Source organism: Aricia agestis, chromosome 13 (assembly GCF_905147365.1).
Source record: "Aricia agestis chromosome 13, ilAriAges1.1, whole genome shotgun sequence".
Lineage (NCBI taxonomy): Eukaryota > Metazoa > Arthropoda > Insecta > Lepidoptera > Lycaenidae > Aricia > Aricia agestis.
The window spans coordinates 15,711,216-15,728,722 of record NC_056418.1 but is presented as its reverse complement, the minus strand read 5'-3'; the positions used below and the strand labels follow the sequence as shown (position 1 = coordinate 15,728,722).

The following is a 17,507-nucleotide window of genomic DNA, read 5'->3' as shown; positions in this document are numbered from 1 at the left end:
AACATAGTCCAAGCAAATTCCTAAATGGACCTACCAGGCGACAGCTGATATTTGCGTAAGTGGAGACGAGTATTAAGAACATAATATCTCTAGTTGACACTGAGTTATTTAGCGATGCTTTACGTGGTCCGCCAGACTATAACGTTCTAACACTTGTAGAAACGCACTCGAGTACTATGCGACATACTATCCGCCCAGCTGGAAGTGTGGTGGGAGGTGGCACCGGTTACCGTGGCTTTACATCCGCCCGCCCTCGACATACACTACTCAAGAAGGTATGCAACGAAGTCAAAAGTAGTCTTGGTCTTTTGGTGGAAAACACTTAAAGTTTCAAAGAGGCTTCATTTTCGCGTTTGAATAACGTTAAAGATTTTTTAAATTCCCTTGAAAGCCTTCACTAGCGTCGCTCCACATTAAATAGTAAGTTTGTGAGTATGGCTATTTTGTAGATGAAAGGATGGATAAAAAATGTAAAGTCAGTCACCTCGTCAATCTTAAAACGCTATACCTACCTATTTTAATGAAGCTTGTTATGCTTAAAAATAATTTAACTATCATAATATTTAAGTCCTGGAAAACTACGTAGGTTTTCTCCCGGAAAACTATTATTGCCGCACGATAAACGAAAAATGGTCAACGACTAAGTAAATATCCTAATATAAGTAAAGGATTTAGATAATATCACATATTTGTAACATAAACTATCATATATTCAGGGGCGATATCTAGCGCCATATTTCGTTGTAAGCTGTTTTTTCCAATGTCAGCCATTATTGGGGGTAGTGTTATAAATCAGGGGGTCCCTTGGCTCACTGCCAGTTGAGGATGCCCAAGGTCATAAGCTACATTTGTTACACCATCTATCATGGTGCTATCCTCATTATATTCTGTGCCCGTATTTAATAGATAGTAATAGAATTGGCAATCATCAATAAGTTTTGTGAATAATCTTCTATGTGTAACTTTGGGTCGTTCTGCCAAGGTTATATTTTGGCCCTACGGCCTTGATTGTAAATTATGTCACTATACTTAAGTTATTTTCATCGTTGATGTGATGGTGATGGAAAAGGAAGGTTAATTCTCTATCCCTCGGTTTTAAGCGTCCGATTATGAAATAGGCCTACCGACCTACTACCAACATTCGGCCATTATGTCAGTGAAAGACTTGCATTTAACGTCACAACAGCTCACAAGTGATATTTTACAATATCGCTGCGTTAGTTTCGATTTTTAACCTAGAGTGGGCGCGCTATGAGCATTTTGCCGCCCGCGCTGAAAAGACGTTAATAATTCGTAAAACAATAGCTCAGTAGTCTTGCACTTTATAGTAGCTGCCCCTAATCTCGTTAGCTATGCGTGCTGAAAAGCTGGACCCCATCAAAACACGGGGGCCCGCTTAAAGTTAAGGTTCTTACCATCGGGTGTCGCGGGGCGGCAAATTGCTCACCGCGCGCCCACTGACGTAGGTAAAAAATTCACATAATTTTTTTCCAAAGTTGCAATACTGGCTTTATTTTATGGTGGATTGGTTGTAAAAACAATTTCAATTATACAATTTAAAAGTATTAAGTAGTAGCAATGTAGTATTTGAAAGATTTCTTTCAAATGCTATATTAATTGCTATGGTGCCAGTCAAGTCATAATATATGACCACAAGGTCTTCCATAGACACATTTCATATTTCTTTGAGGAACCAAATTACTCTATTTGTATAAGCAGACTTCCAAGAAGGTAGATGAATCTTCTATTGCCTATTTTTCTTTGAAAATGAAATATAATCTTTGAAAATATGTGCACTAAAAAGGGTTTTACAGATGGCCAATGTTGCTGTGCAATGAACATTGCTTATACTTTTGTGAAGACTGTTCAGATAAAACATGTCCTGCAGATAAGGAAAACATATAATTGTGATCCTTTTTTCCTAATTTTTTTCAGTATTATAGGGTGTTATTTAGAACAAAGTAAAAAAAAATCAGTAAAAATATTAAATTTCCTAAAATGTGTTGTAAGCCAAAGTCTTTAAAACAGATTTTAATAAATATGGCGAATTTTCAATTGTTATTTGTGTGTTATTTAAATCGTGTCAAAATAAATTAATGGTATTGCATAATTCCTACTAAAAATACCTAAAGAAAAGGGGCGGCAAAATGCTCCACACGCGCCCACTAACGTTTCACAGAATAACGCGCCCACTCTAGGGTTAAGTAACCGACTTTAAAAAAGATGGAGGTTACTCAATTCGACCGTACTTCTTTCGAAATTTCTTTATGTTTGTTCGCGGATAACTTCACCGTTTTTTTTTTGCTGGCAAGAGAGGTACTTCACAGGTGGTCCCATTATACAGTTTGAAGTTGTTTTTTTCTTGTTAAAATTATGACCGAGACCAAAGCATTCTGATATATAATCTTGTTACAAAATGTGTAATAAATATCTCCAAGTTAGTCACAACTCACAGCTTGTAAATGTTTAATTTGCAATTTCGAAGTAACGAAACTGCTTACTGAGAACTGAATTTTGTGTATCACAAGTTTTCTCTGAATACGAAATATAGTTTGTGTAAACTGTACTGTAGTTAGTTAACGCCTCCGTGGTCTAGTGGTATAGAGCGCGGCTCTTGACTCGGAGGTCGTGGGTTCGATTCCCGCGTTGGAAACATGTTATTTCCAAGTTTGGTTAGGACGATGCAGGCTGATCACCTGACAAGTAAGATGATCCATGCGTCGGATGGGCATGTAAAAAGTCGGTCCTGTGCCTGATCTCTCGCCAGTCGTGTCGGTCTTCCGTCCCACTGGGTTATGAGAGTAAAGGAACAGAGAGTGCTCTTGTGTACTGCGCACACACTTGGGCACTATAAAATTACTCCCCGGTTTCAATGAAACCGGCCACCGTCACCGAAACCGGTGTGGGAGCTATTATACTGTAGTTTCAGATCCTTTGAAAAGTGAAATTAATTGTAATTTCAAACTGTATAACGCCGGAATGTATTCTCAGAATCGCCACGTTTCAAGTTTGTTTGTGTAAAAATGTTTCGAAATTATACAGAAATTACTGGTACGTAAAATGAATAAATAATTCGTAATTGAAATTGAAAACAAAGGCATGATGCGTTGACTGTCAAAGGCCAAAGACCGTTGTTATCAACAGCTCTATTGGTAAAGAATATTTGTAAGTAAAGATTAACGATGTAAATTTTGTTGTATTTTATAGCAATCTTTGGAAGTTATAAAATACAAGAAAACGGTAAAGTTTAACTCACAGACCAAATATTTTTTTCTTCGCTATGACAAACCAAGTAATAAACCATATTCGTGCACGTCCTATCTGCTGTATTAATCCTATCTCTCTCCGTAGGGCTGCTGGAAGAGATTTCTTTTAGAAATAAGCAGATCCTTTGTGTCGTCTTTCTGTGTAAACTGTTATATTGTTATATTTCCTGTGCACAATAAATTATATTTATAAAAAAAAATAAGTAAAAATAATCAAGAGTAATATTTTACTTGGGTTAAATTTTCAAAATACTTACATAACCAAATCTTTCCTAATTTCAAGGGTACAATCTATCCCACTAACCCTCAACGTCACCGAGTTGCACGGAGTGTGTGGGGCACAGGGGACCTGGGAGTCACCGGTGCCAATGTCACCGATACGCCTGGTACCGAACGGGACCACCACGGTTACTGTGGTGGTACCACTGCAGGATAATGACGATGTTGATATCAGGTATGAAGAAGAGTTTGATGTTGGTTCGTCAACGGCTTTCTTTTCTTGTGTAAATAAACTTTAGTTTTGTATGGCTCATTTAAAATTGCTTAATATCTACATTCCATAAACTATTGCTTCGAGCGTGCGTCACCAATACAATGCAATGTGAAGTTACCTATAAACTTGGTCTTTAATTAATTAGCTATGTCCATAATAATAATAATAATAATAACGTTTATTTGCAAAAACATGGTAATGACAATATTAGATGGTACAATGAGAAATAGAGCTCATGTTTTGTCGGATACATCTCGACGTGCAAATATTGTGGAAATAAAAGTTACATTTAATTTTCTTAATTCTTTGACACATAATATTTAGTTGCAGTTAGTTGTTATTATTCATAGGTTGCAGTACAATATTGTTAGTAAAAATTATAATAAATTAATCAAATGTCAAACAGTACAAATATGCAAAAAATAAATTAAAAATTGTCAAGATGAAATGTTACTTATAATTATTACAATATTATATTATCATCATTAATAAAATCGTCAATGGTATAATACATTTTGGCTAATAGTAATTGAAATAAATTATTTTTAAATTTGTTTAATGACATTTTTTTTAAATCGTTAGGTAAGTTGTTATATATACGGATAGCCATGCAGTATGCATTTTTAGAAAATAGAGCTAGTTTCTGGTCAGGAATGCACAAGTTTTCACGTTTCCTACCTCTATATTTAGAACAGTCCTTGTTTTTAGCAAATAAGTATATATGTTTATAAACAAATATAGCCGTTTCGTAAATGTAAAGACAAGGCAAAGGCAGTACATTCAACTTTTTAAACAGCGGCTTGCAACTGTCCAAATACCCTGCGCCGCATACAGATCTTACACATTTTTTGGACCATAAATGCTCTAGTAGTATCGGTTGAATTGCCCCATAGTATAATTCCATACCGTAGAGTTGAGGACACATATCCGTGATAAGCAGTCAAGGCAGCTTGTTTCGATGCAATTTGTCTTAATCTATTGAGAGCGTAAACAAACCGGTCTAATTTTGTTACAATAGTGTCAACGTGAGCTTTCCAGTTAAGGTACTTGTCAATAGTTATTCCCAAAAATTTTGTCATATTAACCTCCTCTATTGAATTAGTTTTGTTGTTTATATTACAGGTGATGTCAATTTTATTTTCTTTTTTATTTATAGATTGAAATTTTATAAATTTTGTTTTCTCTATGTTAATATTTAAATTATTATTATACAACCATTTAACTATTTTGTTTAACTCTTTAATTGCGATAGTTTTTAGCATATTTTTATTTTTACATTTAATTATCAGTGTTGTGTCATCTGCAAACAGTATACACTCTTGGTCCGTAAAAATAGGTAGATCGTTAATGTATAAAAGGAATAACAAAGGCCCCAATACACTTCATTGTGGAACGCCACAAGTATTAGTAAGGAAGTTAGAGGTATATGTTTTCTTGGAGTTATTTTCTATGACAGTTATTTCGACCCTTTGTTGGCGATTTTCACTTATAATGAAATGCCAGATAATTTTGAAGCTCGTGTGGTATTCGGGGGATTATTTTTCCGTCCCAAATGTCGGCCAATAGAATTAGAATTTGTTTTTTATATATAGCAACTACCAGAGAAAATTTTCAAAAAATTATCAGTATAATACCATGTAGGTTGTACCACGTGACGTCGAATGGTGCAATTCTATTGGTCGATATTTGGGTCGGAAAAATAATCAAGGTAACTTTCTATCCAATTTAAAGCTATTCCTCTTATTCCATATCTCTCAAGCTTCCGAAGAAGTAATTTCTTGTCAACACAATCGAATGCCTTGCTCATATCAAGAAATATAGCCAAGGCATGAATTCCTTTGTTTAGACTTTCAGAGATGTATCTAACTAAGTTAAAGCAGGCAAGGGCTGTAGAGCTATTTTTTCTAAAACCAAATTGTTCTTTGCTAAGCAAATTATTCAAAGAAATAAATGTCTGGATTTTATCTGATACGACTTTTTCAAATATCTTTGATATAATTGGTATGATGGATATAGGCCTGTAATTACCTAATAGGTCTGAAGGACCTTTTTTATGTAATGGCTTTACAATAATTGTAATTTTTAATGCGGAAGGAAAATGTCCTTGATTCATCGACAGATTTATAATATGTGCCAATGGTAAGGAAAGTTCTTTGGCACATTTTTTAATCACTCTTGTACATATTCCATCATGTCCTGTGGAGAACGAATTTTTTAGTTCTTGAATTTTTTTAAATATGTCATTTTCATTTACTGGAGTCAAATAAATAGATTTTGGGTTATTAGGTATATGATTAAATGGGGGCGATACCGGTCCGTCCACGTTCGTGTCCCTGGGCGCCTGAGTACGCCACCCCGCCCTTTACACGGAGTCAGGTACTCAGGATGGCTGAACGCCGGTCTTTCCTCTGTCTTTCTTTCTTTTTATTAGTTTACTCTTCCTTTTGCATATTTTATTTTTGTTTTTACTATCTTTTCACCGTTTTTTCTACACTATCTTTCCTTTTATTTTAACTCTTCTATACAATATTGTGTGTTTGCGTGTAAAATTCAGTGAGTGATTGAGAGATGGATGGGCCTGTGGGCCCCCAACCCTAAGCTGGTGACGTCCGGTGAAGGGGTGCAATGCAGGTGGGTGACCACGCACTGAGGATGTGGGGCAGACTCACCCCTAATTGATCAATTATGGAAGAGCGTATCTTGAAAAATACTCCCCGGGTGGGTTCTGGTTGTCCGGTGGACGCCAGAGAATCCCACACCTCCTCGAAAGAGGGGGTCTGTTGGACGTATACGGGGCCGGCACAAAATGCGCTGAAGGGTGAGGAGGCCGCTGCGGCGGCGAGTGGAAGTAGTGGCGCGATTTCGCGCGAACGTCCGAAACCGGCGCACCTAACCGCGCCGGTGGCGGATGTAGTAAATATTCCTGGGGGCACCCTTGCCCTCCAAAATGACGACTTCAGGTGCACTACACGGACACCGAATGTGCAAACCAAACGGATGGTTGAATTGGAAGGCAGATCGCGGGCGACGACGCCCGTGTCTTCCCGCAGTAGTAAGTTTTTCGGTTTGGAAGGTAGAACTTCTGCTGAGGAAGAGAGCGGCAATGAGACGACCGGCTCTCAGAGACAAGAGAGGGAGATGGAGCACTCCAGACGTCGCTTCCTTAAGAGGCGCGGAAGTGCAGTCGAAGAAGACTCTGAAAAGGGAAAGGACGTGGTCCCCCTGAGGCATACCAAACGCGGTAGGGGCAGGCCACCCACCACTGGCCAGTACGTAGGTCTCCATCAGAGAAGGGAAGAGCGTAAGGCTAAACAGGCTGAGGCCGAACAGCGCGCATCGGAGATGGCACAGGAGCTTCCGCAGCAACAGTCACACCAGCTGTCGGATGCTTCCTTTTACACGGACGTGACGATGTCAGAAAAGGAAGAAGAGGAACAGGTTACCTCGGCTATACTAGGCTCTACTAGCACCAAGAGCCTAGAGGTGATTTCCACGGTAGCCACCAAGTCAAAGAACCTCAGCGGTCAATACGTGAAGCATCTGAAGGATGCTACGAAGGCAATCCGAGATGCGACCGAGGAACTCCTGCAGCGTTCTAAAACGGAGGAGACACGAGCGCTGGAACAGGCCAACAAACGGCTCTCCAGAGAGCTCGGCGAAGTAAAGGCTGAGCTTGCGACCCTCAGATGCGAGCTCCATAAAGTACGACCGCAGATAGACCCGGTGGGGCCCTCACTCGAGGAAATGCTGGAGCGCGCGATCCGAGAGGCGGTCTCACTATCAAGCGCTCGTCTGGATGCGCGACTAGAGGGTCTAGAGGCCCGACTCCTACCGGAGCCGCGCCTGCGTCCCCCACTAGCAGTGGACAGAAAAAAGAATGCAACGCCTGATTTAACACCTGCAGGACCGCCGCAAATAGAGAGACCTGGGCCGGTACCAGAGGTGTCAACACTACAGCCACCACTCAACCCTGGCCCGGCTCAGAAGAAAAGGAAGACGAAGAAATCTGCTGCTGCCATAGAGGCGGCTGCAGCTAAAAAAGACGCCGCATCAACACCAGCGGCGCCACGACCCGCCCCTTCGCAAGAATGGTCGGCGGTAGTAAAGAAGAAGGTAACGGTGCATAAAAGGAAAAGTCAGGAAGACAACAGAGTGAAGCTCCTAAGAAAAAGAAAAGGAAGAGGAAAGGAAAACTACACGCCTTTAAGACTGCGGCGGTCGTCATAACGCTGCAGCAGGGTGCAAGAGAACGTGGCATGTCTTACAAAGACATATTAGACAGAGCGAAAGGACAAGTGGACCTGTCAGCCATGGAAATCCCAGCTGTCAGATTCAAACAGGCCGTAACGGGAGCCCGATTATATGAGGTCTCAGGTGCGGCCTGTAAAGAAAAGGCAGATGCCCTGGCGGCAAGGCTAAGGGCTGTCTTGGGCGAAGAAGACGTCCGCATCTCCAGACCCCAGAAGTGCGCTGAATTGCGCATTATGGGGCTGGATGATACGGCAATGGCGACGGAAATCGCGGAAGCCATTGCCAGATCTGGCGGTTGCGCTCCGGCAGATATAAAAGTTGGAGAAATCCGACGACAGAGAAATGGACGCGGCTTGTCTTGGGTGAAATGTCCAGTCGATGTCGCAATGAAGGTCTCGGAGCCGACCACGAAGATCTGCGTGGGATGGACGGTGGTGCGGGTGGTGCTCCTGTCTGCACGCCCCATGCGCTGCTACAAGTGCCACGAGACCGGGCACACCCGGGCCACTTGCTCGAAAGAAACCGATCGCAGCCAACTTTGTTTCCGCTGCGGTCAACCAGATCACTCGGCTGCGCAGTGCGTAAACGCACCGCACTGTGTGCTATGTGAAGCGAACGGGAAGCCGGCTGACCACAGCGTCGGCAGTAAACTATGCGGCAAGCCGGCACCTAAAAAGAGGAGGAGCTTTAAAAAGAGTAAGCAGTCCCATCAACCCGTCATTCCACCTACGGCAGGCACTGGGACCGGAGCGGCCCCTATGGAAGCTTCATAACGGCAACCACACATTATCTGCAGGGTAATCTGAACCACTGCGCCCGGGCGCAGGACATTATGGTTCAGAGTATGCCGCAGTGGTCGATTGACCTCGCCTTCATATCGGAACCGTACCGTATCCTTCCCAGAAGCGACTGGATCGGTGACATAGACTCGACGGTTGCTCTGGTCTTCGGTCCCACAATCGGCCCCCTATCCCCGGGGAAAACGACGAGGGGTAGAGGCTTCGTTGTCGCATGTCTGGGGGCCCTCACTGCGGTGGGGGTCTACTTCTCCCCCAATAGACCATTGGCAGACTTCGAAGCCTTTCTCATGCGGCTTACCGCATTTATCAGCGGAGCAACGGGTCCTGTGATTGTCGCCGGAGACTTTAATGCAAAGTCCAGGCTTTGGGGTTCCCCGGCGACGACCGCTAGAGGCCGCGCTGTTGAAAGCTGGATGGCTTCCGTGGGGCTGGTGGTGGCAAATCGAGGCGCTGTCAGTACTTGTGTTCGCCGACAGGGCGAGTCAATCGTTGACTTGACCCTTGTCAGCTCGAACTTTGCCCGTCACATCACCAACTGGCGGGTAGACGAGGAAACGGAAACCTTGTCGGATCACAGGTACATCCGCTTCGACGCTTCTGCACGCGCGTCGGAGTTGGGTCGCCCACTTCCATCCAATGGCGGCCCGAAATGGGCCTTAAGACGGCTGGACCGCGACCTCCTGGAAGAGGCTGCTGCTGTCGCGTCATGGGCGCCGCTCCCCTCGGACGACGTCGATGAATGCGCGGACTGGCTCAATGAGGCATTACGCAACATCTGTGACGCCTCAATGCCACGAGTGAGTCCTTACAAGCCGTGACGCCAAACATACTGGTGGCGCCCTGAACTGCAACATTTGCAGCGGGAGTGCACAGCAGCTAAGCGTCGCTACAAGCGCTACCGTAGACGCCGGAATAGACTACAGCACGTAGAGGACGGCCTATATGACGAGTACCGTGCAGCCTGCGTCGCCCTCCGTGATGGCATACAACAGGCGAAGACGGACTCATGGAATGAGTGGTTACGGACGCTGGAGGAGGATCCCTGGGGCAAGCCCTATAAATGGGTGCGCCAAAAGCTGCGCCCGGCTGCCCCACCGCTCACTCAGAGTCTCCAACCGGATCTCCGCAACAGGGTCATTGCGACCCTATTTCCATCGGGGGCCGAGTGGAGCCCACCCCCAACAATGATCCATCGGGAGGAGACCCTTGACGGCGAAGAGGAGATACCGCCCGTAACCTCGGCGGAGCTGGCGGCGGCGATCCAAAGGATGGCCCGTAAGAACACGGCGCCCGGCCTTGATGGCATTCCAGGACGCGTCTGGGTTCTCGCGATAAAGGAGCTGGAGCCGCAGGTGCTCTCCCTCATGACGAACTGTTTGGTCCAGGGACGAGTACCGCAGCGTTGGAAAACGGGAAAACTGGTGCTCCTGCGGAAAGCCGGGAAGCCGGAAGACCAACCGTCGGCGTACCGACCTATCGTGCTTCTTGACGAGATTTGTAAAGTGCTGGAAAGGATCCTGGCGGCGCGTCTCTCCAAACATCTAGAGAACGTCGGGCCCAATCTGAGCGAAAACCAGTATGGTTTTCGCTCAGGTCGATCCACGATGGGGGCGGTCGCACGGTTGCGTGACATTGTCGAGGAAGAGGTTTCCCGGGGTGGGGTAGTGTTGGCAGTATCACTGGATATCTCCAATGCTTTCAACTCCCTGCCCTGGGAAACCATCAAGGAAGGACTAAGGAGACACGGTGTTGCGAGGTATATGCGCAAGGTTGTCGGCAATTACTTGTCGGATCGCTCCGTGCAGTTTCCAACCCAAGATGGATGGGAGGAAGAAGAGGTGGACTGCGGCGTTCCACAGGGGTCAGCTATTGGACCACCCCTGTGGAACTTAGGATACGACGAAGTGCTCTCTGGCGCCGATATACCAGGCGTCGAGAAAATTTGTTATGCGGATGACACTCTTGCCATCAGCCGCGGCAAGACATATCATGAGGCAGTGGTCCGCGCGACGGCTGGAGTCGCTCAGATCGTCCGTCAGATCCGCGGACTAGGACTGACAGTGGCCCTGGAAAAGTCCGAGGCTATGTGCTTTCACAGGCCCCGGAACCCTCCACCACCCGGACTGGAGATAGTAGTTGGCGGGATCCAGATAAAAGTCACTCCATCTATGACTTACCTGGGTCTCGTCCTGGACGGAAGATGGACTTTTAGGGAGCATTTCAAACAGCTCCAAACGAAGGTGTCAAAATCGGCAGGTGCCCTGGCCTCGCTGCTCCCAAATCTCGGGGGTCCAAGCCTGAGTTGCAGGCGACTTTATTTGGGAGTCGTGCGCTCAATGGCAATGTACGGGGCGCCGATCTGGGCAGACCGATTGCGCAAGGAAAACAGTCTCGCGCTAGGAAGACTAAAAAGGGTGATGGCCATCCGGGCAGTCCGCGGCTACCGCACAATCTCCAAAGATGCGGCTTGCCTGCTCGCGGGGGCCATCCCCTGGGATTTGGATGCGCGTGCCCTCGCCGATGTATTCTGGCGTTGCGCTGCGGTCCGCGCGGGGGGCAGCAACCCCCTACCGGATGCCGTACGTCGGTGGAGGAGCGATGCGAGAGACATGGCAATTGATTTGTGGCAAGAGCGGCTAGAAGAGCCGCAAGCCAGCGTGGACTTAGTTCTGGCCATCCGCCCAGTACTCAGACAGTGGCTTGATCGCAAGGATGGAACTCTCTCATTTCGCCTCACACAGGTGCTGACCGGGCACGGGTGCTTCGGTCGGTACCTGTGCGAGATCGTCGGAAGGGAAGAGACCCCAAGATGCCACCACTGTGACGAAGACAGGGACACGACCGAGCACACTGTATCGGTCTGTCCCTCTTGGAATGGACAACGTGCGGCCCTCACGGCCGCTATCGGATATGACACCTCGCTCCCAGCATTGGTTCGCTCGATGCTGGGCAGCAATCAAGGATGGAGGGCGGTTGAAGACTTTGCTGAGCATGTAATGGCTGCCAAAGAGGAGGCCGAGCGCATACGCGAGCGGGAGGCGCTCGACCCTCGAAGACGTAGCCGGCCAAGGCGACGTAGGGTCAATAATGACGACCGAAACGTTCCGCCATAGCCGGGGTGCTCGGGGCATCGGTGTGGGGACGCCGATGTCCATTGTACAGAGCCCCCGAGCGGGTCGCGACGCACTATGTGTTCCAGTGCATCGCGACGTAAATACAGAGGAATGACCTAAACAAGCCCTAGTAGGGTCTCTGTTAGGCCTGGAGGGTGTCTGAACACCCTCGATCAGACGTGTCTGCTGACGACCAGGCAGACGCCCGCTGATAGAACTGCGGTGGCCCCACATTTCCCGTGGTTCTGCGAGTAGCGGCGCAGAAAGGAACACGGTCGGGTTTTAGTGGGTAGAGCTGCGGTCACTTACCATCTCATCGGCCGCAGCGAGTCCCACATACCCCGGTTGTCTTCCCCAGCACTGCCGGGGATGCATAATGGCATTTCCCGACTAAAAAAAAAAAAAAAAAAAAAGGTATATGATTAAATGAATTCGTATTACTTATTAGAAATGTCAATTTTATTCAATTTAGATATGTCAATAAAAAAAATTATTGAATTCATTACAAATTGTTGGGATGTCAGTAATTTTACTATCATTTAGTATTATTTCACGAATTCCTTTATTCATACTTTTATTTTGAGAATTATTTTTTATTACATTCCAAGTAGTTTTACAAGCATTCTTTGATTTTTTTACTAGACTAGTATTGATTGATCTTTGAGCAGCTAAAATACATTTTTTAAGAATTCTCGTGTAGTCCTTATAATGATTTTTTTTTTACATTTCTATTAGATGAATCAAGTCTGTATTTTAAATATAATCGTCGTTTATTTATGCAACATTTTTTTATACCTTTCGTGAGCCAGGAATTTTTGATTGGCTTGTTAACTTTTTTTACGTTAATAATCGGGAAACGAAGGTCATAGAACAGCTTTATAATATCGTGAAATTTGTTAAATGCGCTTTCAGTATTATTGTCTTCTAAAACTTCTGCAAAAGATAAAGCAGACATACAGGATTGAAATTTATGTAGGTTCTCAGTATTCATATCTCTTTTTTTTTCAAACCAAACATTAGGTGTTTTTTTACATTTACCTATAATATCCAAGTTAAAAGTTATGCTCTGTCCAGTTTCATGGTCTGATAGACAAAGATAGTGAGTATTCGCTCCCACAATTCTTGATAAGTTACTAACAATTAAGTCGAGACAAGAATTTTTACGAGTAGGTTTAATAATGTGGTTCGTAAGATTATAATTAGACAAAATACCTATCAGATCTTTAGTATATTTGTTACATGTTAACAGATCAATATTCCAATCACCACATAATATAACATTTTTTTTATTTCTTCGTAATAAACGATTTAGGAGAGATTTTAAATTATTTAAAAAAATCATAGCATTGGAGTCAGGAGTTTTATATATACAAATTATTATTAAATTATATTGTAATATTTCAACAGCACAACATTCAAATATATATGGTATCGATTCTTTTATGTCAAGTATTTTAAAATCTAAGTTTTTTTTCAATAAAATGCATGTACCTCCCCTCCGTTCATTTCTACAAAACGAGGACGCAACAGTATATCCTTTTATATTTAGGTTACTAATGGATCCTTTCTTTATGAAAGTTTCAGATAAGCAAATTATGTCTACGTCATCAAGTTCTTTTTGGAGATCACTAAGTGTCGCTTGGAAAAGATCTTGTTTGCTTAAGATACTTGCTATATTTTGGTGAAATAATGTAATATTTTTATTTGAGAAAAAGCATATTATTATTATTTTCTTTCTTACTTGTATAATCAGAGGTATTTAAATTTTGTATCGTTCCGTTCGTTTTAATTTTGTTAAAATATGACAGCATTGTTTTCTGCTTTAAAGTTTTTATCTTTTTCGGTGATGAGATAGGCTTGTTAAGTATACAGTTATCGCCATTTTTGTTGTGATGTGAATGTCTCAAAGCTGTGTATTGTACGTTACTACATTTTAAAAACTGTCTGCTGTAAGAAAGTAAGTCTATTTCAACATGTAGTCTAAAGCTTAACATTTTTGTGAAACGGTTACGATTGTTTAAAAACATGTTACTCTTACTAAAATTAACACAGTAACAATTATTATAATTTTTTATAATAGAATTAATATTATTATTAAATAACATTTCATTAACATACGGATTAAATTGCACATTAATAACAAAAACGTTCTGATTTTTAAAAATGTAGTAGTGTAGTATTACATAAGTTTGATAGAAATTTATAAGGATTTGAGTCGTTACCTCCAAATGCCAAAATGACTATATCCTTTACATTAAGCGATGTCAATAATTTCTTACAAGAATCGAGAATTTCGGAACTCGGTGCATGAGGCTTAACTATGCTGGAGATATTGTATGTCCACACTATGCGCTTTCGTCTTCAATTTTCGTCATCTTCTTTCATTCAACTTTCGTTTTGGCGCATTCAATAATTGAATACGTCAACGAACGCAACGCCAACATTGTCATTTTTGTTTTTTGGATACGGTCAGAGGGCATGCGTCGCGGGCATGCCTCACGTTTGCTGTTGACTGCGCTATAACGCATGCCCTTGACGAACAGAAAAAGGCACAGTGTGGACAAAGCTATTCACCTTCTATCCTTAACTCCCAGGTTATTAGTCGACGGATCCTGTGCATCAACCCACATACAGAGCCGCCCCGAACCGCAGTTCCCGTCACTGTCACCGCCCTACACCTGGGCGGGGACGGTCGCGCCCGGTGCCGTGGTCACTGCCAAGCTGGTGCTGCGGAATGATACCAGTAGAATGGTAAGTTAACTAAGCCTTCAGCCTTAAAATCAACGGACAGCGGGGCGGGAGCGGCAGCGGCGCGGGCGCGGGAAGCCGTCTAGTATGCCGCGCGCCACTGTTTTCGAGAACCGGTCCATATAAATCTATACATTGGAACGCGCCGCTCCCGCGCCGCTGCCGCCCCCGCCCCGCTGCTCGCTGATTTTGATTCTGAAGCCTTAGACTTTTGAGTAAAGTAAAAAAACATGAAAATAATTTTTACTTAACTTTGATCCTTCGATCGTAGATTCTTGGAAATCTATTGTTATTCTATTGTGTCTCGCTCACCGGTGAGCTTATGGGGCTTGATGGGTTAATTGAATGAAGAGTTTAACATAAAGGTGTTAAAGATTCATGTTAATAACGTCTATACATTAAAGTTAAGTAGTCATCAACTCTCAGAGTGTTAGAGCAAACATTGCACTACAAAGTTCCGTTACTTTGTGGTGCGTAGCGTTTTCGGAACATAATAACGCATTTTAATAAAAAATCGTTTATCGTGTAGGAACCGTACATTTTTCCGGCTCAAAAAGTATCCTATGTTCTCTGCCGGGAGTCGGTACTCAAGTACCTCCATGCCAAATTTCAGCAAAATCGGTTCAATGGTTTGGGCGTGAAGAGGTAATTAACAGACAGACGGATATTAACATTGATATTATTAGTAATATTATGATACATTTCTTGCCCAAGTCATTATTTAAATAACACGCATCGAATATTCATTTGAGAGGACTAAGGAGCCCTAGTCCTTTCATTAGGGAATCAAAGAATCAAAGGGAATATTGACTTTGTGGATCCAACGGAATTAAAGGAATTCAAACCTGTGCTGTCAAAGCTACGATTGAATAATATCTCAGAAATCTCAGTATGCGATTATTTTTAAGACAGCCATCAGCCTAATTGGGCACTTGACAGAATAATTGAAGCTAGGAGGTTTCTTGGGAATAGAGAAAAGAACTATGTTGTGGTTACATAATTTATGTACTGAAATAAATTTGATAGCCCGAAAAGTGTACATCTTGATATCTGCCACTCTAAACGCTAGTAGGTAAGTTTAAAAGAACCCATGGTAATATACGAGAAGGCTGGTGGTTTCGGTCATAATGATCACAGACAGACAAGTCAGGGGGCAGGGGCCCTAATATTAATTAGGGCCCCTGACCCATTTTCATACTAATTGTTTTATTTACAATTGATTATATAGGTTTCCACACCAATAATATTATATATTTTTTTCAAATTATAAAACATTGTAACTGTCCATCACGCCTAGGACTTTTTTTATATTAATGTTTTCAGCCATTGTGGTCCAAGTGTGTGGCACCCAGCAGATCCGACATTTTACGATATCTTCGGGTATGATGTTACCTTTGCCTTTATATATTGTGGCATTGGCGTGGTGGTGAGGGGTCAATCGAGCTGGGTGGATTTTTGACTGTGTTAAAGAGAACGGGTGTACGTTCCATGCTAAACCTACCAGCTGCCTTTTTTCGTACTCATTCCCTTCCAGCTCCACTGGTGGACCGTAATTGACACCAAGGACACCACCAGAGCGAAGCCCTGCGTCTGCGGCGACCAATGTCCTGACTGCCTGGTGAACCCATACCTTGGTACACTGGATGTGGATGAGGAGGTAGTGTTGAAGTACAAGACACAGGCAATGAAGGTAAGGCAGATTCTGCGTAAGTCCTAGTGCTTGGTAGAATAATATTGTATAGAAACATGTGACCTAGCAAAATCTAAGCATCAATAGCGGTCAAAGTATTTAATATTATTTGGAATAGGAATATTATAACCAAGTTAAAACAATTATTGATATTACAAAATATGTGAAAGTGTGTCTGTCTGTCTGTCTGTTACCTCTTCACGCCCAAACCGCTCAATCGATTTTGCTGAAATTTGGCATGGAGATACTTTGAGTCCCGGGAAAGGACATACGATATTTTTTATCCCGGAAAAATTTAGGGTTCCCGCGCGATGAACGAATTGTAGCGCACTGATTGTAGATGAATCGTTTTTTTAAATGACAGGTCGAAGGCTGGCAGGCGACCCTGGTCCAGGTCTGCACTGATGGTGATGACGGTGACTTCACCAAAGGTTGTGCAGCTGTAGTGGCGTACAGGGTTCTGGAGCCGCGTTTAGTGCTGAGAGTCTTAAGTGATGGTGGTAAGTGGTTTGCTGATGTAAATAAAGGTAATGGTAAAGCAGTCTAATGTTTCAGACGCTGCTCATGGCTCCGCCGGCTTTGAAAAACCACGGAAAACGTATATTTTCCTGCCATAAAAAGTCCTTCCCCATGGTTTTCTTTAACGGCAGCTTAGAGCCCCTCAATTTTCCCAATATTTTTGGCGACTTAAGGGCCAACCCACACGTACCACAACCACACGACAACCACAACCACACCACATCGCAACGACAAAATGTCGTCGAGCAGTGGAGACAGACAAATATTACGAACCAATGCGAAATAGTTCAATTTTGATTGGGTATTATATTGATGATCATAACACGTGAATAGGCGATTATGTTGAGCCATTCAGTAACCATAGCAACGCTATTGCGATTATGCGTTACGAGGACTATATATAATATATTAGTCTTATTGTTTGTAGACTATAATGTTGTATTATTTGTAGTTCCAAGTTCCTCGATATCTAATATTGTATTGCTGCCGTATTTGATTGATATTCCTAGAAGCGTAATTGTCGCTTAGTTCTGTATAGTTCATTGATATTAAGGCACTTAGGGCTTTCGCTCACTAACGACATGACAGTCAAAGCCAAATTGTAATTTATTTGTGTGTATGCATCTT

The 17,507-nt window shown here is 43.2% G+C and overlaps 1 protein-coding gene across 1 annotated transcript in view; it reads left to right on the top strand.

Moving 5' to 3' along the window:
• The window catches only part of LOC121733183, a 67,357-nt gene that overhangs the window by 18,322 nt on the left and 31,528 nt on the right, over positions 1–17,507 (top strand). Inside the window, exons 11-15 of the mRNA XM_042123354.1 lie at positions 160–275; positions 3,550–3,720; positions 14,518–14,674; positions 16,206–16,361; positions 16,726–16,861. Coding sequence (XP_041979288.1) covers positions 160–275; positions 3,550–3,720; positions 14,518–14,674; positions 16,206–16,361; positions 16,726–16,861 — 736 coding nt within the window. The remainder of the gene's footprint in view (positions 1–159; positions 276–3,549; positions 3,721–14,517; positions 14,675–16,205; positions 16,362–16,725; positions 16,862–17,507) is intronic.